The sequence below is a fragment of the Larimichthys crocea genome, chromosome VIII, assembly GCF_000972845.2.
Source record: "Larimichthys crocea isolate SSNF chromosome VIII, L_crocea_2.0, whole genome shotgun sequence".
Taxonomy (NCBI): Eukaryota; Metazoa; Chordata; class Actinopteri; family Sciaenidae; genus Larimichthys; species Larimichthys crocea.
The window spans coordinates 7,721,768-7,748,785 of record NC_040018.1 but is presented as its reverse complement, the minus strand read 5'-3'; the positions used below and the strand labels follow the sequence as shown (position 1 = coordinate 7,748,785).

Genomic DNA, 27,018 nt, shown 5'->3' with positions numbered 1-27,018 from the left:
ACTGAGATCCTGGAGAGGAAGTGCAGGGGCTCCTTGTTGGGAGCCGATTTAGGGAGCCGTTTTTTTTTTTTTTCACTTAGGTGCCTCACTGTCTCCTCTCCCTGACACTCTCCCTCGTGCCATACCTGTTCACACACATCTTGACCAATCACGTTTGGCTTTCAGTTAAAAAAGTGAAGGAAAAAAAAACTTTATTATCCACTTTTTTTGTGTGAAAGCTGTACGTAATTGGTGAAGATGTATAGCAGCATCCACTGCAGTCCAGTGGAGGGCGAGAGACATTATTTATTACATTATTGCATTATTTTGGTTGATAAATTAATTAAATAGTTAGTACGTTTTATTTATATAGCACATTTTTACACAGCATGCACTGACCAAAGTGCTTTACAATGTCAAAAATAAAATATAACATTTAAAAATATAAAATAATAATAATAATTCATTAATAAAACCAATTAATAAAATGTGAGGGAGCCGTTTGGGAGCCCGAAAGAGCCGACTCCTTATAAGTATGCAGAGCCAAAAGAACCAGCTCTCCAAAAAGAGCCGAAATTCCCATCACTGTTTTCAGTCTAGTGGAGGGCGAGAGACATTATTTATTACATTATTGCATTATTTGGGGTGATAAATTAATTAAATAGTAAAAAAATATAAAATAATAATAACAGCAATAATAATAATAATTAATTAATAAAACCAATTATTAAAATGTGAGGGAGCCGTTTGGGAGCCCGAAAGAGCCGGCTCCTTATAAGTATGCAGAGCCAAAAGATCCGGCTCTCCAAAAAGAGCCGAAGTTCCTATCACTGTTTTCAGTCCAGTGGAGGGCGGTAATGTCTCGGATTCAGCCCACGCTTCTGTAGACCATCGAAGAAGAAGGTGGGGCGCTAAAACCGTGAGTGAGGGAGTGAGGGAGGAGGAGGAGTTGGGTGTTGCCTCAGTCTCCAGCCTGAACTCAGGGTTTCCCAGTCCAGACGACATTCAGTCCCGCTCACACGCCGCGACACCTGCCGCTGTCCTCCCGAAAACTCCGCACCCGAATAGACTTATCGAACCGACACCATGGTGGTCGAAGGCTGCACCAAATGCATCAAGTACATGCTCTTCTTCTTCAACTTCATCTTCTGGGTAAGCAGCTTGCTTTTCTTTTTCTTCTCTCTCTCCACCCGTCCACGCCGTGTGTTGTTGACTGGAGTGCGCAGTGCCTCCTCCTCCTCTTCTCTGTCGTTAGCGGTTTGTTTAGGCTGCCATTCCGTTATGAATGAACGATGCTGGATACATGACGACACCCACGTTAACGTTACATGCCGCACACGGTTGTGACTCCGTTAATAAACATGTGTTGTGCAGTTAGGGGCCGATTCATGGAGCGGAAAGGCGCGCAAAGGTTAATTTACGTAACTAGAGTAGAAAAAACGACGCGTCGATTACTAATTCTAGTTATCAAGAGAGGGACTTGTTTCCTAAGCTGTTAGTCAGAGAGAGGGAGAACATTATGTCTCCAGTGAAAGGCTGGTTGAATTAAATAGTGATTTAAAACGCGGTTCAACAGTTCACGGTAAAGTTTGAGGTCAGACTGAGGCTCGGACACGGTTCACGATGACTTGGGTGAGTCGGTGTGCTCCTACCCGAGCTGCTGGGCGGTCGTGGAGACTGCCTTGCTTGGGCTTGGATAATTGCTTTGTTTAGATTACATCCTCCACCCAGCCTCTCTCTCTCTCTCTCTCTCTCTCTCTCTCTCTCTCTCTCTCTCTCTCTCTCTCTCTCCCTCTAGAGAGAGAGGGGGGGTGGGGGGGGGACCCGTGGTGGTTTCCATTTGGTGAGTCAAGGCCCTCTGTTGGGTGATGGATCATGGAAACATTTGAGAGTGTTTAGCTGCTGCATAGCTTGTTCTCTAGAAGCTCCTACGCTCTTCTTCTCCACTCACCCTGCTGCTTTTCTGTCACGGTTCTTCTTAAAAAAATCCAGCATTCATAACCCCAAAATCAAAGACCTGGACTTGTATTTTTATGTTTTTCTAAAGGTTGTGTTGGAACCAAGTAATCCAGGTTTAAAACTGAAAACAGCACAGGAGGCTTAATGCTGCTGCTGTTGTTGTTGTTGTTGTTGTTGGGAACTAGGAAACTAGACTTCAGACGACTGGTAGATTGTCCAGATATGTCAAAAATACTGGGTAATACTTGATTAAATCTATCTTATCTTACCCTCCGACATTTTCACAGCTTTTTGCCTTCACTTATCAGATCAGCACAGACGTGTGGTTTACACAAGGCATAAATAAGCTAGTATTTTCCAGTGTTGTTGCAATGAGGGTTATTGTTGCCTAACGACAAACTAAGACACTGCAAAGTTAGTAAGTTTTGTCTTAATTTCCTAACATCCTAAATTGTCTGGGGCGTGACATTTCTAAAAGTCGACGCTGACGCTGTGTTTCTTTTGAAACTGTTACAGTGAAGTTACTGCCGCTCAGGTCAAATTCTAGGGAGGCCCAATCAAACTGTCCCGCCTGCCCCCTGCGTCCCAGTGCTCTGCTTCTTTGACAGTTTAATTCGATGGCATGGCCCCCTGCCAAAAAGCTAAATTGGACGTTAGAACCAAAGCTGCTGCTCAATAAATTCAAATTAATTTACAGCTTTTATGAAACCATTCCAAAGTGACCACAAGGGCAGAAATCTCAAGCCAGAAGTATTTTCACAGATTATGGAGGAGCTGCACAAACATTGTATGATGTTATACAAATAATCACCAAAAATCGAACCGTGCTTCTGCTGTTTCGCTGAGAGAAACCATCCAGGAATGTTTCAGCCTCTGTCCACTCCTCCGTTTGGACTGTCCTGTCCTACGAGCTACCCTATTAATCATGGATCGGCTATGAAATATGCCAGTGGCTAGCCACCAGTGCTCCTTGTTTTTGCACCCTCGGGTAGAGGACTACATAGACTGGGCAGGCTCAGCCAAATTTGTAACAAAGCCAGAGCTGTTAAAAGTACTTTTGTGATGCTGAATCATTCCATCTAACACTCTGTTATTTATGTGTGCCAGCCAGAGTAAAACATCGTAAAGCTAGACGATGTGATTGCCGAGTCGTCTACGTGGTCTAAGAGTTCGACGTGCTTATAGACAGAGTTTAACCAATGTGCAGACTATGTTTAAGGTGTGTCACATTACAGCAGTTAATTGAATGCGCCAGATATATATTTAATCCACAGTTAGATAAACAGAAGTACGGGTTCCAACTCGCAGTCCTTTGTTTTGAAGGACTTGGATGTGGATCAGGGCCGTCAAACTTACCACGCCATGTTCTGCACATATATTATTGAAGCTAAGTGTTGGTAATTTTCCTGAAAGTGACTTTAATGTGACTGTTAGTGCATTACAGCATCAACTGGCTCCTCCTTTCTTTTTAAGACATAGTCCACTTTAGTCCGTCGAGCTTTATTGGCTGCTCCTAAAGAGCTCTGTGAAAGGATCTGTCAAAGCGGACAGATTCAGTCCGTCTGAAGACGCTTTGACTCCAGTGTGCGGTCATGGAGCAGCCGGCCGTGGAGGCTGGCCCTTTTATAAAAGGAGACCTCCTGTTTCCATAAATCACACTGGACACTGAGAGGGTTAAGAGGCTACAGGGTTGGAAGCCTCTCTGTGCTCGTATAGGAGTCTTATGGGAACTGCAGACAACACCCCACCCCCCACTCGTGCTCCCTCTAGTATGCCCTGCATTCTACAACCCCCTGTACTCTGAGCAACAGGCAGAAATAGACACTGGAGGGAAGGCTAAAAGAGAAACTTTGGGCTCTGCTGATCTCGCACTGGATGATATTTGAAGCAGTTTCACCCTCGCTTCTGTGTTTGACTTCTCTCCTGAATCATGTTGTTCTGATGTTCTGACTTTTAGTGTGTCTTACAACACATTTACACTTTGCTTAATGTTATTAAGTTTTTGGTTTTTGCTCGGAAGAAGCTTGATACGCCTCCGCCCTCAGCCACCAGCCTGCTGGTGGAGGCAGCAGGCTGGTGGCTGACCAATTTTTCTTGGTGTGGAATGCCAACAAATGCAGTGGCTGAATAAGCAACAGATGGTTAGATACGTTTTCTGACGCGAGGCCAAAAATAAAACAAGTTTGAGCATGTGTTGTAATTGTGGCACGTAATTAGATTTGGTCAGTTCTTCTCCTCTCACTTCATGATTAGCAGGTCATATTTTGGTCTCTTCTTGTGCCTTTTAATAAATCGGTCTTTCCAGCGTCATCCACCTCTGGTCGATGACCGTTTGGAAAATGCAGGTTTTCCGTCCATTTGAACGGGGGCTGTTGGTTTATGATCTTTTAATTTTAAGGCATTTAAATGCATCACACTTCCTTTCAATCTTAAATAAGTGGAATATCAGTGACACCAGGTGCTATCCAGGCAGAGTTCATGGAATAATCTATGGTATTATCCCAGTTTAGTCCTGGCTTGGTTTATTTTGTGTATCCAGTCTGTCTGGTTCACAGTCCATGCTGCAAAATAGCGGCACAGAGAAGCTACATTTGGTTTGTGTCTTGTTTTGTTTTGAGAGACGGAGACAGCTGTGGTTGAGCGACATGGACACTGAATGAGGGAGGGAGAGAGCCGGTGGCCAGAAAGCCTGTGAACAGAGAGAAACAGTTATTTTCAGAGGTTCACACCTGTTGCACAATCCTGTGGTTAATGTCTTACACATTTTAGTTTCACTTCCATCATGTTGAGATAGCACAGTTTGTTTCCACTTTGAGTATTTGTTCACACAAGATCAGGGATTGCGGCAACTTGTAGCAGGGTTCTCTTCAAAGTTGGCGCTATGGAAGAGAGTGAAGAGACCGTCAGCAAAAGGCAAAAGATGTCCAAAGTTTGGGATCAATTGTTCGGTTTTACCAGGCCTGTTGTTTCTGTCACAAACACATAGTATTGTTGTTTAAAAAAACGAACAAAGAAATCTGATTACTCGATTAATCGCTGATATATTTGGTAAAATACTTGACAGAATTGATAGCTGCAGCCCTGCATATCACAGCAGAATGTTGACTATTGACCCGTCTTTATTGCTCAGGTTCTAAATGGTGCCCAACAAAACATTGCTCAGTCACGGCAAATGAGGTGGAATCACACCTGGTTGAATTATTAGATGGAAATGAAATCATACATTCTTGACGGGTTAGGCTTGTGATTAATTAAAAACAATGTGTAGTAATTTCCAAACACAACCAGGAGCTGTAATTCAAAGGAATGGATAGAGCTGTTACTTTTTGGAGACTATTTTCAGCTGTGGATTTGCTGCATGAGTGAATTTTTACGGCAGCAGGATGTTTGTTGGGTTGAGTCAAAATAAACTACAGAGTGTGTGTGTGTGTGTGTGTCACCCAATTCAACAGTGTGGCTCAATATGGATATTGGATGACAATACTCGTACGTGTTCATTGCTGGCTTTGGTCTTTTTCAATAGGACTTGTTGGGAATAACAGAAATATTAAATATCACTAGATGTGTCCTTCAGTAAGGTGATATAAACAGATTTTAGTTCAATATTTACAAAGTTAAATTGGAACAAGTCATTTCCAAAATGCGAGTAAAAGAGAAATTTTGTGTTTTGAAGAGCAAGCTCTGGTGCTGGATTCCACAGCTACACACGTTAAAAGCTCGTCAGTGCTCATTAAATCAGTCTGACTGACCCGTTATGATCTGGTCAGGCCACAAAACCTTATCAACTCAATAGAATAATAAAGGTGTACATTGTCCGGCCCTAACAAGTGCAACCTGTTTTTAGTTGGAAAATCTTCCCAACAACATTATTGAAAGGTCTGTTGCTTTCAGTCGTGGTAAACCCGCATGCACAGAGCCAGAGCTCGGTTACTGAAGCATCTTAACTGAATGCAGCCATTAGTAACCGTATTAATTTAACCTGCTACGACACGTGTAAATGTGTGCGGTGAAATGATTATGATGCTTGATCATAGGGCTTCAGCAGATGTTTTGGTGAGGCTGCAGACAACAATTAAGATATTGATGATCAAAAAGGCTGTCAATGCTCTAACCCTTTTAATTTACTAATTGTTTCAGCTCTGCCTAACCACTCTGTCAAAAGCTTGACCTTTTTTAGCTGCTCTTGTTTGTTGAATTCTGAGCCTCCAGTCCTCCACACTCCTCCCATGAAATTTCAGTGAAGTTTCAGCGATTCTTTAAACAGTTCAGATTGGTGGTTGATCCTTTCCAAGAGCTGTCAGGCCCTCTGACTCAGACATCCCAGATCCCAGATAATTATAGCTCAAAGGCTGTCTTATGGATGTGGGATTAACAAGTTTATTATTTTGTCATAGAAACCAGTGGCTGGTAGATTGTGTTTGCGAGTCAACACACTTTGTGTGTCTCTGAAGCTGAAGATAACCTGGTACCAGAACCTTTTTTCCTTTGTGGCTGTGCTGCTTTGTCACAGCTTAGGCAAAGTATAAAAATCATGGATTTCAACTGGGTTCTGCTCAAACACTGCGAATTAAAGCCTCTGAGAAATCAGTTTTGACCAGGTTTAGGTTTCATGCACTTCAGCGAACCGTCTCAGTGGTAATTCACGTGGTAAGGCGACGGGGAGTTCACTTATAGTTAGTAAGTCATTGTGTGTGTGTGTGTGTGTGTGTGTGTGTGTGTGTGTGTGTTGAATTTCGGCAGTCTTGCCAGTTATGGTGTTGATCTGGTTGCTAGGCAGCAGCTGGCCTCAGCTCTGGAATGGACCTCACTAAAGGAGGAGGAGGAGGAGGAGGAGGAGGGTAAGCAGGAATAGGGCTGGGGCTGGCTGTTGGTTAAAATCTACTCACAAACTGATGTTAGCTAGTTTAACTCCGATTTTCTCTTTGTGTATTTTTTATTTTTAATGTCTTGAAGTATGAGATTTATAAAATATCCAAACCCATGTGGAGCGGAAGGGTGTTTGTGTATTTATTTTACTGTGCCTGCTGAGGTATATGTTAAGTCTAGTTATATTTAGGATTTCTTTGTCTTTCCTTTGTCCAAGCAAACAGTCTCAGGAAGGTCCATTGCTCTACATGCAGGGTTTCCCCCCGGAAACTGGTCAGCGGACAAACTGAGGAAGAAAAGCTTCTCACTGATGTTAACTCTTTGCCCTCACTCAAAATATCCAAAATATATAATATTTAATAACTTACAGGAAAAGTTTAAGAATTTTTTTTTTTTCCCCCAACAATGTCTTTATTAATTTGTAGTAGTGTAGAACCATCTTCAATTGGTGAACAAGACATAACAACAAAAAGGCAACACAAATAACTATAAATCACTTACGAAGAAAAGGAACTTAAAGTATAATACAGAAATTGTGTAAGTAAAGTTAAATAAAATAAATAAAAATAAAACAGAAATACAAATGTGGGAGAATAAGTACAAAACCAACCATACACTGATCCAAGAAAAACTTTTTATTTGCTTTCTTGCCGAGAGACGCGACTTAGCACAAAGACTGCAATCTGCTAGTCTAGCTCTGACCAAGTAAAAAAAAAAAAGCACCTCTAAAGCTATGCAAATATGACCAAAACCCAATAGAATAATTGACTAAGTTTATCAGTATTATAATTGGTCTGACAGATAAATATTAAAATACAGCCAGCTAACTTAGCTTATCACAAAGACTGGTTTTACACTTGGGTTTTTGTTTGGATCAAACAAAGGGGCTATAATGTGTTTAAACAGTGATCTCTACAAGTAGTTGTAGGTGGATTTTGTTATCTTTTGACAGAGATGGATCGCTGTTTACCCAGTTTCAAATCTTTGTTTGCTAAGCTTAGTTAGCCACCTGCTGGCAGTAACTTATCTACCTTTCAACCACAAAGCAAATGAGCGTCTTTCCAAAAAAATGTGAAACTATATATGTAATGTGTCGTGTTTTATGTTGCAGCTCGCAGGAGGTGTTATCCTGGGCGTGGCCCTGTGGCTGAGACATGACCCGAAGACCAGCAGCCTGCTGGAGCTCGAATTTGATGGAGCCCATGCCCCGAGCACCTTCTACATCAGTATGTATCTCATATGTTTCTGTATTCTTTAAATTATCCTTTTTTAGTTTCTAAACTCATTTTGCTTACAAAGACACGTTTACATTGGAAAAACAGATCATGAATTTATGTCAAAGCCCAATAAACACTTTCACTGTAATCCTCTATGAAGAACTTCAGTGATGAAATGGAGTGATACAGGAATGAAATGTGTAAAGAGAACAGCACAGCTGTATCTTGAAACCAGTATTGGCATATCACTTCCTCTTTAATGTTATTGCACACAGTGATGTTTCTTCCATGATAGATCCACATTAACTATTAGGACCAGTCCTTCAGTCTATTGATTGAGATGAATGTAATCTTCATTATTAATAGCTTAGAGATAAAATGTGACTTCTAAGATCTAATTAATAGTTATAAATCCCATTATCTAAGGAGTTTGATGGGTTTATTTTTTAGCACATAGTTGGGGAATTCAGTTTCATACACGACAAACGTATATCATCATCATCATCATCATGGTAACCAAAAATTGTGACAAATATATTTGTGATGTAACACTTCCGCTTGACTGAGAAGCATGTGATGTGGTTTTGCTGGTAGTTTCCAAACTCTGACTTTTAAGGAACACTGTTGGGTGGTTAGGGTGCGCTTGATTTATAGCACAGATTCTCCCTGGGTGCAGCAGTGTGTTTGTCAGCTCTGGGTAAATCTCTTTGCTGCTTAATTGCAGTCTGCTTAAACCCTTTAGAATTGTTGTGCAATCTAATTGAAACAGATAATCTGTCATGTGTATCGTTATTTATTTGACGACTGGGTTTCCATAAACTCGACTGCAGAGGGTGTAAAACTTTGGCTTGTTTTTCTCTGTAACCTCTAAAAAATAAAAAGCATCCTTGTGCATTAATTAAATGTCTTGACCCACTTTTACGTTACTAAAGGTAAGCCTACACAACAGTTTTAGAACAAGCTGTTAAAAGTTTACAGTATGTACAGCAGGTGAAACACAAACTGTTTCACAAACTTAACTGACACTTTGCCAACAGTTGCATCGTAACAATGAGCAGCCATTAAAGTTAATATTAAATGAATCGGCATTACGGGCAATCATCAACTACAATTCCATGATTATAGCTTGCTCTGACTGTGTTTGTAGTTGGTGAATGGTTGCACATACAATGAAGAACAGACTGAAAAGTTACTCCCCACATTGATCTGAGCTCTTTGTGTTTATTGACAAGGTATCATCTGTGGTTTTCAGATATCAGGCTGATGAAAAGAAACACAGAATTTAAAAATATTTGAACATAATTTAAAGTCATGTTTGTTCTGTATCCAGCATTGCTTGAAATTCACCTTGCACACAAAACCATTTTTCTCTGTCACTCCCAAGTTTTTACCTGTCCTGCATTGTCCCAACACTTCACTGAAGTCACCTCATGCCACACATCTAAGGTGGAGCAGTGTTTGGACCTGTTTTTGCCAAATGGGCTTAAAACACAGCGTCCGAACCAGGAAATATACAGAATAAAATTTGTATTAAGAAAAACAACATTGAAGCAATTCACAACAATCAGTGACATTTCTAAGAGTTGATGGCTAGACAGCATACGTAACTAGAAAATGCAGTGCGGGTGCTGACAGCTGAAATAATTCTGAAAGCATTGCTGGAAGAAGTGAAATGAAATGAAATGGATTGCCTGTTTTTTAAAGCATAAACGCTTCACACTGCAGAATGATTGGAAGTCAAACCGCTGACCCTGCAGTTATTACATTTTCAGGCACCACTGAATACAATGGTGGATGTGGGAGGGCTGTGTGAGGTTCAAATGTCAGTTGGAAGTGTTAGCTATGTGCGCATAAAAGTCATAACCTCAAGGATGTGACCTTTTAACATGTCTAAGCACCACGTTCATGTCAGCCTGCCTCAGAGTTTGACACAGTTTTCTTAAGGAAATGCTTTCCAGTGTCTGGAGTTGAAGCATTGCGGGTTAACTTACTGTCTTTACTCTTACCACTTGACAATCACTCAGCAAGCATTAACAGCGAAAAGAAGAAGTTCCAACTGTTCAAACACTTTCAAACCAATCAGATGCTGCTGCAGGTGTTTCGGCTGTCGTCTGATGTCAATATCCGCAGCAGGTGTAACCAATCACTGAATTGAGATTAGCTGAGGGTTTGAAAATAGACTGCTTCGCTAGTAGTTGTAGTGTTGCAGGGCTTCAAAGAAATTCTAGACACTGATAGTTCTGATAGGAGCAGTAAAAGACCTTTGACCATACAATGATGGCAAGCATACGAGGATGCCAAGCAAGATGCACGTTGTGTCCCAAGGGCTCACCCATACACACAGTTGCATACCAACAATTTGGGGTTCAGTATCTTGCCCAAGGATACCCCGACTGGATGTGGGGACCAGTTCAGAAACCAGTGACCATAAGACCACTAGACGACCAGCTACAGCAACAGTAGTAGTAGTAGTAGTAGTAGTAAAGGCTTTAGTAGTCTTTGGGTTGGGATTCGAATCGCCAACCTTGTGGTCGTTTGCGCCCATTTTTGGCACGTTTTGTGAACTTAATCAAATTGTTGCCAAAGAATTTTCTGTTGATCAACTCCGTGATTATCTGACTTATTGTTTCAGCTCTACTGTGCAGTTTTCAGTCAGTCATAACATCATTTAACACCCCCACAGCACGGGACAGGTCGAACTGTGCTGACTGTCAGTAGCCTGGACATGAGAATATTTAACTGGTGTGAAATAGCGTACAATGAAGTGGGGGCGGCCCCACGTCTCCCAGATCCCCAGCAACTTGTGACCAGGACTAACAGAGGACACAAAGCTAATCATAAGACTGTGAAACGCTTGTGCTCCCACACAGAGTTAGTCATTTGTCACCTCTCCAACTCTCTAACAAACATCAACTTTAAAATTACCTCGGTCAGTTCCTCCTGTCTTTTTCTGTCCGGTCAGTAACCTGAGTCATCTGTCTTCGGAGGAAGAATGGGGTAAGATGGATGAAAAGGAAGCTAATGGGAGAATGCAGAGTTGTTTTAGTTTTTTTGAAACTGTGAAAGAGTTTCCTATCTACATCTCAAATCAAGCTACAGGAAAAATGTAGGGGGTGTTTGGATCATTGTTTTTGCCGTTCTCAGAGGAAACATAGCTGTGGTTGTTCAATGAAAAAAGGCCCCACCAGTCAGAGAGGAACTACTCTGGGACTTTCTCTTGAACAGCCCTCAATGATTGCATCCTACCCATTACATAAAGCCTCCCTCTCATTCCCGAGGAGGGGAGAAAGAGGCTAGTCGGTATAGGAAAAAATTCCTCACTGGCCCTCCCTTCTCCTCTTCCTCACTGACCCCACCCCTCTTTCTCCCTCCTCCTGTGAAAGTTTTCCTCTCCCTCTCTCCACTCAGTTTCTTTCCACTGTCGCTCCGCCCTCCGACTTCCCCATCTGGTTCTGGTTAGTGTTCGCTGTCTCACTTACCCTTATTTTTCCCCTACTCCTGCCTTCCCTCCCTCTATCTCTGTCTGCCCCCTCCCCTCCGGTCTTCATCCCCCACTGCCAGGAACTTTTCAGTATGGAGTCCGACATCTGCTTCTCTCCTTTCTCTCACCCTACCCGCTCGCAGACACAATCACCCAGTGGCGAACCGCTTCTCGCCTTTCTACAGAATTAGACACACAGTGAGTTTGTCATTTAATAGACAGATCACTTTTTACTCTCCTGGAATTTATTTAAAAATGTTTTACAACACAGTTCAGGTCAGACACAACAAATGAAGTGTTTGAATGTTTTTTGTGTTGGTTTTTCTTTGAAGTGACATTAGACCAAAATCTTGCTTCAACTTTATCCTATGATAATTTTATTTTATTAGTTGTTATTGTTATTTTTAATTAATAGTCACTTATTCAACTATAAAGTAATTTAATATTTCTTAATTAAATTAAAATAACATACAAGACTGAAGCTTCTCATTGGAACTCTCTGCCATGTCCATAGAGGCTGCTGAGCCTGGTTACATTTCATGCCTGCCCAGTTCCGGTTCTGGCACAACTTGGCCTCTACTCCACATCAGTATTCTTCCATGCCCTGGTCCTGAAAACCTCCTCTTCCCAGTGGTCTAAACCCTGTACCTATGGTACAAATACTAACCCTTCCCCCGGTGCTCTGAGCTCACAGTCCAGACAGCCCGGCTAACTAACTGAGCTAACATTAACTAACAGCAGCCTGCACAATTCAAAAGATCATTTTGAATTGAAACTGACATACTTGAAGTTGCTGAAAGATCAACAAATGTCAGTTGACTTGATCAGGCATTGTATATAGTACTGCAGTCTTCAGTGGTGTGTCCACTGTGTCGAGTGCTTCAGTTTCATCTTCTCTGTGGTTAAATATTAAGCTAAGATAACTGTTGCATGTTCAGGCAGAGAGTGTGTCGTCCAAGCAGAACAAAATGGTAATGACTGTCAGAGCGTCAGGAAATTATTACTCACTCCTACAGTCATTCTCTTCCTTACAGTTGCTGCCTCTTACACTATGGCAACAAGGTGATTCCTCAGAAGAGCTAACTTGAAACCAACATGACACACTGTAGTGCTTGCCCCATAGCTTTACCAGACCTCCAGGGACTTTGTACATATCCAGCGGTTTACAGTAACACCGTACAAAAATAGAAGATGAGTCAGAGGAATATCCCCTCTCAGAGTTCCCAAATAGTTTAGAATTGTTTCTTGTCCAGGAAGAGATTGAAACCGTTCTGTACATATTCAATTCATGTTGACTCTTTACAGTAACACTTCAATCATCAGTAATAAATAATTAATGTTGTCTATCATTAAACAAACGCAGGACTTTGACCCAACAGACCATCATCAGAAGCGTTGACATATTTTACGATACGCAACTTAAACAACTGCAACTGATAATAGTAATGATAACTTAGAATACAGTGTGACTGGATAATAATTGCTTTGTAAATTTAAACTTACATGAATATTGAGTCCCTGCAAGTTGAAACCCTTTTATTTCAAGGGGTGTGCATAAGACTGACATAACACCCATCATGAATGAATGTTTGAGGTGTCAACATCATAAACATGCCATAGCAGCCTTAATTATAAAACTTAAAGATAAGAATGTTTTCATGTGTTAACAAGAATAACTATATAGAAATATCCAGTCTTGTCACCGATGAACTTGTTTGTTAATGAATGTCATAAAGGCATCAAACTGCGACTGTTTCATAACCAGTTAAAACTCTTTGTTGTACATTTATTTAGTGGAGATTGTGGGAATTTAAATAAAGCTGAGCTGCTCGATAATATAAATTTATTACAGCGCACAGTCATGTAAAGTAGTGCAATAGAATGCAAGATGCAAATGACATGATGTGCATGTGTCTTTCAACTCTGCAGAAGCCAAAAGTCTTGTCTTTCCCTCATCTCTTTCTTTTATACACTCTCTGGCACGCTGTGGACACATTCTGCTAAGAATTCCAGATAAGAACATTAATATCTCAATTGCACAATCTAAAATATAAAATAACCCTTAAATCTTTCAAAATTCTGAGCATCATTTACATTTTTAGTCTGCAGTGTTGACACACTGTCTGCAGGTTGAAGGATCTTCCCATGAAATAGGTTTTTTCCACTACACCCACCCCAATCTGAAGTCAGAAATTGTGATGTCTTTTCACAGCTGGACTGTAATATTAATAATAAACTACCAAGATATAACAGAGCACAGGAAGCAGCAGAAAGGAAGGCATTCATTGTATATAAAAACAATAGTCGGATGACTTCACCGACGCAACTGAACGCATCTGGATAAAATATTTGCGCAGGTACGTTGTTGTTGTTTTAGCGTCATTATCTTAAAAATAAAAGCTGTACTACGTTGCATGCAGCAGTGAGCGGAAGAACAAACACAATAGCTCGATTTTCAGAACATAGGTAGAATTATTTACTTCATGTTTGTGCTCATTATAATAGACAAATAGGTTTTTCTAAATGACCAACTATATGTGACGTGAAGCTTGATACTTGGGTCACAAGATGAAAACCAGCTATATCCATGACAATTGGGCAAATCCATCTCAACAGGAAGACCGTGAGATGAGGTTCAAAGCGCCGTACAAAAATAAAACACAATGCAATTAAGTTATGTTTTTATTGTACATTGCATATATACATACATTGAAATAACTACCCTGGCTTATGTTTTAGCTCCATCATGAGATCAAACTTTATGTTTGAGAGCAAATACCTGCAAAATGAAAGCATTCCTGTCAACCTCTGCTGTACTCTACGTGTGCTAACATGTCAGGCTAAGATGTGGACATGATAAATATGACTTGGTAATGCTTAACAGTGTGTGTCTGAGTATAGTAGAGCTGTAGACTCACCTCAAAGAATGTCCATGAAGGTCAGTGTACGCTCAAAACGAGCTAATGTGTCAACAGTGTGTCAGCTGATGTGATGCATATCTGTTCAGAACATCAAGTGATACACAGTAGAAATGGGGACAATGGTGCACGCTTTCACACAGTCTGTCTTCTAAGGCAGTGTTCAGACCAAATTGGGTATAGTAGTGATTAGCTGCAGGGTTATGCAACAGTGTTGGCGGAGTGGGTCTGTTTATTTTTAAGGATGATTCACCGGCTTTTCAGTGGCGCTCCCTGTCAGTCATTCACTCTCTCTGACGCTCATCCACCTCTATCGCCCTCACAAAAAAGTTTCTTGCTGTCACTATTTTGCAGCACAGACTGCGATTCAGACACAGATGTAGAGGCTGGGTACACAAAAACCCAAGCAAGGACACAATTGGTATAGTTTAGTCCATGGCCTGGATAGAGCTCGGTTTCACTGATATTTCAGGCTGATTGTGGAGCAGATTGGCCACCGCAGCTTGACATCTGGTTGCGTTTCCTAAAAAAAGTTGGATCTGTTTCAACTTCAACACCACAGGTCGCTGCATTTTTTTTTTTTTTTTTTTTTTTTTTTTTTTTTTTTTTTTTTTTTTTTTTTTCTTTTCTTTTCTTTTCTTTTCTTCTGCATCCCCTGTGGCCTCCACTGCTGCAGCTTAGGTCAACTACTGCTATTGAAATGAAAGGAAGGAGACCCGAATCTGGCCAGAGGCATTCATTCAGTTTTGCATTCATTTGTACATATGAATTAAAATTCGTACCCTGCCAGTTTTCTCACCCTAACATCTTGTCAATCTCTGATTGTTAGATTGTGAATTTCTAAAACAGGAAATTGGGGAGGGAGGGGGGCAAAAACATGCGCCTCGTTTAAGAGCACAAGAAGAATTTAAAGAAATATGAACCTGAGTTTGGCAAACCCATTTTATATTACTACTTATTACTTGATAGAACATCATGTGGTCGTCTTATTTGTAGCCCTGAAACTTGATCTTGACACTCATCTCATGGCAATGCTGCAATGTTGAGAGTTACGCAATCCATCAGCTCCTCTTCAGACTAGATACAAGGGAGATGCAGAAGGCCTGAGGAGTGGCAGCAGACAGAGAGCATAATGGAAGAGGATCTATGAGTAAATTAAATCAAGACAGACAGGAAAAGACATTTAAGTAAATGGAATTATTGAGAGTATAATTTCGAATGAGCGAATGCATTAAATAGAAAGGACAGATGGGTGGTGGCAAGAGAGGGGGAGATTGAGATTGCCAAACAGCATCAGAGGAGGAGGAGGAGGGAGGAGGGGGTTGTGTCAGAGTGGAGAGCCACAATATAAGAGATGGAGGGAGCACTTGGTCAGTCTCCAAGATATCGATTTATAAATTAGCCTTACTGTGTGTGTGTGTGTGTGTGTGTGTGTGTGTGTGTGTGTGTGTGTGTGTGTGTGTGTGTGTGTGTGTGTGTGTGTGTGTGTGTGTGTGTGTGGCTAGAAAAGAGGTGGGGGATGGGATATACGAGGTACGGGACCAGAATCGTTAGTGGTCCAGAATCGAATTATATCTGAGCTGACAAGCAGGAGTAATGATGCTGAGGCTGAACACAGAGAGCTACACTCCCAGCCCAATGCTGCCCACCGACATCAATATCTGTGCTTTTTAGTTTTTATGGTGTTGAATATTATAAAAAAAAAAAAAATGTAATCTATCATATGAAAAAAAGGTTAAATCAAATAGATTTTAATTATTCTAAAAAGTTATTTCATCGGTCTAAACACCTATCATTTTTTCCTTCCCTTTTCAAAAGTTGTTATTTTTATTTTCTACATGGCACTTCTTTGATTTCGTGTGTATGTATGTACACACACACACACACACACACACATTATATATAATATATAATATATAATTATAGATATATATAATATATATATATATAATAGAATATATATATATATATAGTTGCAGAAACGGCAGATTTGTCTGCAAAGGAAAAACAAGGAAGAAGCTTCATAATGCAATTTAAATCTGAACACATTTATTCAGAAAAATGATCAGTATGAAGTTACTTTCACTTCTGCTTTGTTGAATTTCTATTCAAGAGGCCAGAACAGCTGTAGTCTAATCATGTTCCCCCTTTGGCTCAGCCCGGCTCAGACCTTTGACCTGAACTTTTTATTATCCTATTTTTCACTTCCTCTTCTCAGCTGTACTAAAAAAGGCCAGTGTACATCTGAGATTTACTACCACGCACCCCCTGAGATTAATAGAACGAAAAGCAAAGATGTAAATTTGTGAAAGAGGACGGTGGAGCACATTCACCACAGGTCTTTTCTTCTTTTTTTTTCCATGCTGCAGCCCCCTCTGTCTTCCGTAAGGTCAAACATTAACCTGCATGACACAGGAAACACATGGCAGAGATAAGTGTGTTTGAGGAGAGAGTGGGGAGAAAACAAGTGCAGGTGTTTTGTGTTCTCGATGGAAAAAATAACGTGTTGAATTAAGAAGAAGCAGGCGATTTATTTTAGAAAGACACGGGAACAACTTCCTGTGAACATAACTGGAACATGACTCACTTTTTTCTACTGGCACAAAGGCAAGATTGTGCCTTCTGCTGTCCATCAGATGTTACTGCATGCATGCAGGTATTAAAACAGGGTGGAGGAATACCTCCAACCGTTTGTTAATGCTTCAAAACCACAGTGGTTTTAAAGCCTTTCAGTGGTTCACATTCTATAAGAATTCTTATAAGCGTTTACATTGACTTGCAGATTGACTTTAAAAGCATGATTAGTGTCGTGGTCGGTATCCCTGCAGCACTCTGCCACCACTCATATTGTGCATTTGTTTCCATGAATATTAATCAATCTGTTCTGTCTGTCCAGGTGTCCACATCCTGATTGCTGTAGGCGCAGTGATGATGGTGGTCGGTTTCCTCGGATGTTACGGAGCCATCCAGGAGTCCCAGTGTCTTTTGGGAACTGTGAGTCACAGTTGCCATCTTTACACTTCCACGTCGGCACCTTCCTAAAATAATTTGCCTATACAGTGGTGGCCAAAATGATTAGAACACCTAGCAGATCTGAAAATATTTACTTTTTTTTTTTTTTTTTACCCTAAAACATGATTTCATTTCATAATGTTCATGAAACATGCAGATGGTTACTCTGAGCACAACAAACATCAGATGAAGTGACTCCTACTGATTTTTATCCACTTTTAACTTTAATGTTTAGAAGGCCTGTGTTGAAAAAATCGATTTTCCGATTCTGAATCGATTTGCATATTAATTCCTTAAGATCGATTCGTACATCCAAAGATCGATTTAGTTAAATTATAATTTTAATACATTTTCCCCCGGTGAACTTTAACCCCACTAGTCACGTCATTGAATTGAAACAGGCGTGCACCGTGTTTAAACTACACTACAGCGTCTCACACATGCGAGGTGCGTTCATTGGCCGTCAGAATGACTATGATGCGTTCATGAACGTGGGAAAAATGGAAATTCACCGGAAATATAATAAAACTACAGACAAAAGAACACTCAAGGAAAACTCTACAACTACCAGCCACTTCTGTACGTTCTCTTAAAATAACTGAGGCTGATTGCGGGTTACATGGTTTTAATAACACTAACCCGAATCGAGATCGGATCGGATTATGATAATCGATTCTCAGTCTTAAGAATCGGAATCGAATCGATTCTTGGAATTTGAATTGATACCCAGCCCTAATATTTAGTATGTCCACCTTTTGCAGCAATTAAAGCAGCACATCTCTCTGGCATTAGTGTTGAGAACTTCAACTGTTATCCCACGCCTTCTGGAAGGTGACGATTTGGAGTTTTAGAGGTGTAGTAGCTCTTTGAAGACGTTTCTCTGTGGGTGGGTCCTCATTTTTTCTTGTGCGTGACATGATGCAGTGTCACACTATTTTACTGATAACAGGTGGCAGCAACCACACCAAGATATGCTGCAGTATGTGCTAGAAAAGGACACAAGGCAGTAAACAATGCTGGATTTAAAATAAACGTAACAAATTGTAAATGTTAATGAGGAAGGAAATGCACTCAACACAATCATTTTGGTGAAACAACAACTTTTGTTTGTTTACAAGAAAACTCCACAGGGCGCCTCTTTAACTTCATTATTCAACCTCAGTCAGCTAAATCCTTAAATGGACCCCACTCATCTGATGTTTCTGTTCTGTCCCGCAGTTCTTCGCCTGCCTGGTCATCTTGTTTGCCTGCGAAGTGGCAGCTGGAATCTGGGGCTTCATGCACAAAGACACTGTAAGTCTGCGACATGCACAAGAGTTTGAAATGGGCGTGCGGCATTTATCCCAAAAGAACAGTGATCTGTGGAAAAGCAGAAGCTTACTAACACTTTAAAATTAACGTTGATTCATTTAGCCGACGCTTTTATCCAAAGCAATTTACAAAAATGGGAAACAGTCAAGGTACAGTGTGACATGTTAGTGCACATACTCACATAGAATCAAGGTGCAGTTGTAGAGGGGGATAGATTTAGTCCAGGTGTGGGTATTGCTAGGAGAGGAGGTCCTCTCTACACTTACCCCTCTGAAGGTATTTCTAGAATCCTCAGACTCCTCCAAACATCTGGATGTACAAATATTACATCCACTGTGCAGTGGAAGTAATAAATCATGTTTTTTTGTTGTTTTTTTTCCATTTTCCACAGTGTGAACATATTTCCTAATCCAAACAAGTATAGCAACCGGAAATTACAACTGTCTGTGCTCAGTTTATATGACTTGAAACAAGATTGAACAGTTTAGTTGTTTGTCAATGTTGACGTAACACTATTATTTCATTCATTTGCCATTTCGAGCTACCTGAGTAGGAAACACAGCTTGTGAAAGAGGTCATAGGTTAAGAAAGAATATTTTTTGAGCCTCAAGGTTCTGTGAATACAGAGGAAACAGAGGATACGTACTGGTAGTCGCTGTTCGAGTATCAAGCAGAGCTGTTGCTGAACTCATAAAAACCTCTTTGTTCCTGTTTCAGGTGTCGAAGGAAATGATTAACTTCTACGACTCTGTGTACGACAAGGCCATGACAGACACCATCGTTGACAAGGACAAGGCAAACGCTGCTGCCGCAGTGCTCAAGGTCTTCCACGAGACGGTATGAACATGCGTCAGAATGATTCCGTTCAAGCCTTCATTGTTTTTATCAGCGTGTCCCACATCCAGGAACTTTTCCAAGTCCTAATTAACTTATCTATTAATCCCACTCTCATTTATTGTTATGAAAACTACATATAGCATATAGCACGAGAGCAAACTGACTTAAACACGACATTACTAAAGAATGATGAAGATGCACTTTGCACAAAAGGACAAACCCACATATTTAATGTGAATCATTTCAAACCTCCTAGTGATTATTATGTATTTTATGCAGAGATGTATAAAGTACTGGAGTAAAGGAGTAGGAGTAGAAGTACAAGTGCTATATCAAAAAACTGACTTGAGTAGAAGTTGAAGTGTTCTTTAAACACCATACTTAAGTGAAAGTACTTAAGTATTCAAAATGTTTTGTACTTAAGTATTGCAAGTAGAAGTATGTAAAAAAAATTGCTACTCAAGTACTGAAAGTAAAAGTACAAGTAAAAGTACAAGTACTGTTGTTTATATTATTTCAAATATATATTAAGGCACAACTTCTAATGTTACAGTGTTACAATGTTCATGGTAGAGTTCTATGATTTCCCATGATCTGTAAATGCGCCTGGGTGAGGCAGGTGTATGACGTACGGTGTATGACGTACGGCGCACGAGCGAGGTTGATGTGTGAGACCGGGACTGTTATGTTGTTGTTTTTTTGGCGTGGTTACGGCCGACAGTCACCGAGTCCTGTAACCAAACCGTTCAGCAATAAATTCAGGTTTGTTGAATATCGCCTTGTCATTCATCACGCGTCCGGCTGGACGCTACAATAGTAACGAGTAACGATTCAGCACATGAAACATGTATCGGAGTGAAAGTAATAAATTCATAAAAAATATGTAGTGCAGTAAAAGTGGAATTTACAGATACTGCATTTTAGTACTTAGTTCCACTTCGTTACTATACATCTCTGATTTTATGTTATATGATAACCACCGTGATGTTTTTGTGTTTCAGCTGAACTGCTGTGGTAAAGGCCAGGCGTCAACTTTCCTGACACAATTAGCAGACAAGTTTGGCGTGACCGACTTGTGCCCCAGCAGTGGAACTACAACTGTAAGTGCGACCGTGTATAAAACGGCTAGGAGCCACACTGAGGTTGTTTACACTGTAGCCTGGTTTTAACAAAAAAAAAAAAAAAACATTTTCTCTGTTATTTTGAGTAGCTTACATTCCACGGTAAAACTGACCATATAATATTCCTCATCATTCAGAAGGTTGTACAGTACCATGTCATCAGAGTGTAATGTTTCCAAACCTTTAGAGTTACTTGATATGCAGATGGGAGAGGAGCAACATTTTTCTCTGACGTGTAATAAGTTTCAGAAAGCGGACCCTCGACACGGCAGACATCTTGTCAGCTAATCATCTTAATGATGGCTCCGTTCCATTTAGGTGTACCACCAAGTTTACTGGTCTGCCACATGGATTGGAGTCATTTTTGAAGGGCTTGCTGACGAGATCGATGCCGCTCTTGTATTAGACAATTGAACCAGGGAGAAACAGCTAGCCTGCCTCTATTCGAAGTCTGAAAACATGCTTACCAACACTTCTCAATGCTTTATTTAGACACCAGCAAGTCCCTGCTCCTTCTGCTGTCTGAAAGAAACAGTTACAGCACATAACTCCTCGTAAAACTACAGCTCATCATTTTTTAAGACCTTTACTGCAGATTAAACAAACAAGATATTTATTATGTGTTCATTTGTGAGGTTTAGAGGTCGAACTTTAGACAGAACCGAGCCGCTTTGCTTTGTGTCCAGGCTTCATGCTAAGCTAAACTACTCCACATTCATACTTGAAGCACAGATATGTACGATATGTGAGTATTTCCCATAACGTCAAACTCTTCTCTTAATGTTATCACTTTAACACCTGTTTGATTGAAGGCAAAATGTGTGCCATGAAAAGAGCTCAGACAGACTGTTTAACTCCAGCAGTATTTGGGATGTAAAGAGTGACTGAGGGCTGGATTCAGAGGTGGACGATACACAAGCCAGCTGAAAATATGCAGGGAGAGTTGTGTGTATTGAGACTTGTGCTGCTTTGGGGGCTTTAAGTCGATTTCCTGGCAGAACATTGACATTATTGAAATGGCCTCAGTCCAATTTAAGCCTCCATGTTTGCCAGCACTGTGTTGTGTTCAATTTTCATAAACTGGTGTTTTCCACTGAATCCTGCCAAAAGTCTTTAAAAGAAGGAGCAGCACTGCTCTTCAGTCCAAAGGAGTCAGGTGATAGAAAAATCAAAGTGTATTGATTTATAGGGATGGGAATTGATGAGATTTTTACGATTCCGATTCTTTATCGATTCTGCTCAACTATTCGATTCTTTGTTGATTCTGCTTAACGATTCAATTCTTCATCGATTCTCATTTGGGGGGGAAAAAAGAAGAACAAACAGTTTGATCACCATAATTTTTGTTTAGTTAGAAGCATCACGACCTTATAAAACCAACAGTGAGGTCAAAAGAGGCCCACAGCCTAGTAACAATGTGTAACTGTGGCAAGAAGCACATGGCGCTAACATGGTAGGCACTGTGTTACTTACCAGAGTTACCTTCCGTAATAACCAAACTTGCGTAAGTTACGTGGCGTAATTAGTCGTACTTGCTGGAATCGAGCGACGAGTGACGTAATTCGTGCTTTTTGGAATCGATAAGAGAATCGTTAGATAAACTGCCAAACGATTCCATGGAATTGAAACACACGGAACTGGTTCTCAACAAGAACCGGTTCTCGATTCCCATCCCTATTGATTTATAGAAGCGATAGATAAAAATATGATTGACACCTGTGAAATAGAATGAATACATGTTGTAATAAAATAATAGTTGACCACGCTGGCACAATGTTTAGATAAAGCTTATCATAATGTGCTACTGTTAAAATGATGGCAATGTTGATCGATGCCTAAAAACGCATTATTGTGCTGAACGCTGCTGCAGACTGCATCGTCTCTGTAGTATTTTTAGCATGATTCTTTTAGCATGACATTCAGTTAATAACTTTCACTGTCACAAGACTGTGTTTAGTCTTTGGTCTTAGCTTCCTGACTCCTCCTCACATGTGCTCATCTCAAACTCTGAATACAGCCCTGGATGACGAAGACATTAAAATGTTCCCTCCCAAACTGTTTGACAGGACGATTGGCATGTTATTTCTGCTCAGAAGCTTCTCTGAACTGTTTTTTTGTTTCTTTGCAGAGTTGCCACAGCAGGATCCAAGTTTTGTTTTCAGATAAGATTTATCTGATTGGTATCGCTGCTCTGGTGGTTGCAGTTATTATGGTGAGAACACACAAACTACACCATCAAACATCAAACCTTACAGCCATGGTGCAGACCATAACATGGGGATAATATGTCCACTAAATGTGGCTTTAAAGTTAACAGTATTGAACCTTAGCAACAGATATTTCAGTACTGCCAGGCACACGTTTGATTAGCACCTTGAAGTAAACTAAAGCTCCCCGCGCTGTCCAGGGAAAATATGACACCAAACTCCCTTTTAAGAAATATGACATTTGAACAATTCATCACGTGTCTGTAAAAACACATCACTCTAGAAACACGAGATAAAGGACGAAAGGAGATACCGTACCAGCCTCGTCTGCTTAGCTGCCCTATTTTAGTGAGAGAAGACTTATCACAGCCGTGCTGTTATTCAGCATAACAGCTCTCCCTCTCCTGTGATATTTGGTAGTTACGGTTGCTCAAAAAAAGTTGACGCTCATATGGCTGCTTGTGTTTAGACAGAATTTAACATGTTTTTATCCTTTTTAAATGTAGATGTTGTTTTGCGTTTGATAGGGATGTAACGATATGGAAAATCTGACATCTCGATTATAGTGATCAAATTAAAGCTGCAAGCAGCGATGCATCTTATTAACAGTGGTTTTAATAACCGCAAGAAGTTTCAGACAGCTCTGAGAAAGTATATGATAGCCCAACACTTTTGCCCGAAAATCAGCCCAAAAGTCAATGGAGTCTCATTTTTTTCCCGAAAAAATCGGCAACGTTGACTTTGACGCGCAGTCACAGCCACGCCCTCTGATGAAAAGTTGTGATTTTGATAACTTTTTATTGCCGAGGCCTGAAGAACACACACGCCAAGTTTCAAGCACATCGGATAAAATTCCTAGGAGGAGTTCATTCAAATGCGACCCCTGGAAATGACCCCAAAAAACACGAAAAGTCCAAATTTGACAAAAATTGGACGCCATACGCTTCACTGTAGCCTGGGGCACCAAGAGACTTTTTTGTGCGTCTTGGCATGTTACATACTCCCTCCAAATTTTGTACACGTGGATGAAACCGTGGCGAGGGGCCCCTCCGAAAACACACACCTAGGTGGCGCTGTCGAGCCATATGCGTACGTCCATGTGCGAGACCCCCGAAATGCGTAATTTCACGCCCGACTTTGGGGGGGTAGGCGAATTTTCGTGAGTTTTCGAGGGGATATGGGCCGTCGGAAATGCGATTTACTTTTAAACGTCGTTCAGCGTTCGAAATCCAATAGGGATTGCTCGGGCCCTAATTATCACGGTTAGTGATATTATCGAGATATTCTTAATGCCTGTGCAGACAGGATAGTTGTCCAAAAGCTGCATTCTTAACATTCTGCCATGCTTTTCATTCTTGATGCCTATGTTACAGGCTACACGGCGCCTTCATCGCAAGTCACTCGCGAGACTTGGATGAGGCTGTTATTAACATATCCCGATAATCCACCAAGATAATGACATTAATTTAAACATATTGGGTCATTTTTATCTCAAAAAAATTCAGAGATTTACCATAATACCGGTAACCATTGCATCCCTTTATTGTTATTAAAAAACCCTACAAAAATATTAAAACCAACAATGATTCTGCTTCATTTTTAAAAAGCTAAGCAATATCCTGAAATAGCCACTTCTAGTTTTTTAGCAGACTGTTTTCATTTGTACATTATTCCACATCTGGTGCTTTAAGCAAGCTCGTAAGAATCTGACATCTCTTTGCGTTGATCCACACAGATTTTCGAGATGATCTTCAGCATGGTGCTGTGCTGCGGGATCCGCAACAGCCCGGTGTACTAAAGCGACAGGCTTTCCAGGCTGCTCGCCGTGAGGGAAGGACGAGCTCGCAGTGTCTGTCTCATTTTTTTTCTTTCCTTTTTATAAGCAGGAATCGTCACATATATTGCTTGCTGGATTTAGTCAGCTCTTTGAGAAGACAACATAAACCATCCTCCATTGAGCATTTTCATGACACTGTCAGTGAATTTTTTTGTTAGTCACCGATGCTGTTATGGATATTTAACCAGTGCTATTCTAACCTGATATGTAGATATTATATCACACTGTCACACGAGTTACACCAACACGTCCCGGTGCTCTAATCCTTTTAGTGATTCGTTAGTTGTTTACTGCTTCCTTGCCTACGAACATGCTATTATATTCTCGGTTTTATGAATGTTTTTCCACTGTTTTATGTATAAACTGTATATAAATATATATATTAACAGTGCTTTATGACTGCCTGAGCATGGATATTGTATTACAGTAGATCCTTGTCCTGTATTCTTCCTGCACTCCGCTTGCTTGTCTCGGCCCTAGACAGAACCAGATGACGGCGTGGTGAGGCCGACGCTAGTGAAGCGCTAGCGTCGGCCTCATCACGCCACATACAGGTGAACACACACACAAATGCACTTCCCTGTCCTTGCATCCTTATCGCTTATCGTGTGATGCTGTGTGCAAAGGAGAATCTCAGTTATTCTTTGGCTGTTTGTTGTTCGTCACATGTCCAAAACTGTTCCGAATGCTCAGTTGCATAAAACCGTATTTACCTCAGTGGGTAGAGGTGGATTCATTTGGTGTAGTCTTTATGTGCGTTTAAAAAAAAAAAGAAAAGAAAAAAAAGATTGAGATGAAAAAAAGAGAAGTACTTAAACAGTTTCATACAACTGTGCACTGATTTGTGGAGCGGGCGGCTCAACACTGATCATCTCTCACAAATTAGACCTGAAACTAAATTCAAATGTAACATTTACGCAGAGCAAGTCGACCGGCGCTCCTGTTCCATCCATTTGTTTGTCGTTATCTCTTTGTATTCCAACAAACCCGTTGGCTTCCCAAACATCAGCCAGTCTGTCTCTGCTTGCTCAGCTCTGTAGGAAATGGATCGACCTTTGCTTGTTCCGTAATCCGGTGCAACAGCAGAGAGAGCCCTCCGTGTGGTGTTCTGGATCTAGGGGTTGCCTCATCTGGTTGAGTCTAGTCGTGTCTCATCGGAACTGGTTGAGTCATTGTAACTGTCCCTCCAGCCTCACAGCCTACTAACCTAACTCACCGTCGACATTCATGTGATAACTGTTCCAAACAAAAAAGCAGCTCGGGACACAATATCATGAGCGCCAAAATTAAAACCGTGTGAGCTGGAACTATTTTGTGTCTCAGAGACTCCTGGACGTCACTACACCCGGCCAAGAACTTGATCCAGCCTGTAGCTTCTCTTCCAACTACAACTTGTCGTACTTGTGCTATATTAGATTTTACGTGTTCATGACTTTGCAGCTGCTCCATGAAGTTTTTTTTTTTTTTAAACAGTGTCGGGCTGATTGCAGTAGTATTAATTGTACTATTAGTATAGAGCAGCACGGTCACAGCTACAGTATTGACCACAGATCAGTCTTACCTGCATGCTGAAGTCCAGCCAATCACAAAGCTCCCATCTGGCAACTGAACATGCTGTGGGTTTTGTTTTTTTTTTTACTCCATCAGATAGAAAATATTTTGTCCTGAGGTCTGTCCCTATAAGCTGACACTCCAATTTCACACACACACACACACACACACACACACACACACACACACGCATAATTCATATCATCTTGTGTAACCTTCCATTTTATCACAGCTTTTGTCAACCAACTAAAACCCTGTCTTGTTAGCATCTCATACTTAAACTGAGAAACAGTAAAAGTGTCTTGTAATATTTACAGCTCTGAAGTATTGTACTAATGAAATCATGAAGGCTGTAGAAAGACAAATGTATGCCTTTTTTTTTCTCCTTGTATTGTGATATCTTTGTCTGGTACGTCGTCAAAAAGAGTCTGGACAGAAAGGGAGGAGGATTTTGTGGCAGTGCTGACTGAGAGTAAGATAAACTTTCAACACATCAGCTGGATTCTCCCCCAGAAACCAAAAAAAAAAACAGTAGAGTATTCCCGGATGATGAGGACAGTCGCTGTGTTTCTCACAGCTCTGTCCGTGTTGCTGCCTTTTTGAATTTGGCACCTGATGCTCGGGACACACTGCCACTTCAATCTCAACCCCTCTCTACTCTAGTAGACTTTGGTTTGCCCAAAATATAAAGGGATTAAATGTATTTTACAAATAAAAAAAAA

At 40.7% G+C, this 27,018-nt stretch overlaps 1 protein-coding gene across 1 annotated transcript; it reads left to right on the top strand.

Moving 5' to 3' along the window:
• Positions 1-850: 850 nt before the first annotated feature.
• On the top strand, positions 851-27,018 carry LOC104921434 (CD81 antigen). Its single transcript, XM_010733960.3, has 8 exons — positions 851-1,131; positions 7,916-8,030; positions 17,317-17,414; positions 18,651-18,725; positions 19,461-19,580; positions 20,582-20,680; positions 22,830-22,913; positions 24,644-27,018. The coding sequence occupies exons 1-8, from the start codon at positions 1,066-1,068 to the stop codon at positions 24,704-24,706; spliced, it is 720 nt and encodes a 239-aa protein (XP_010732262.1). The 5' UTR covers positions 851-1,065; the 3' UTR covers positions 24,707-27,018.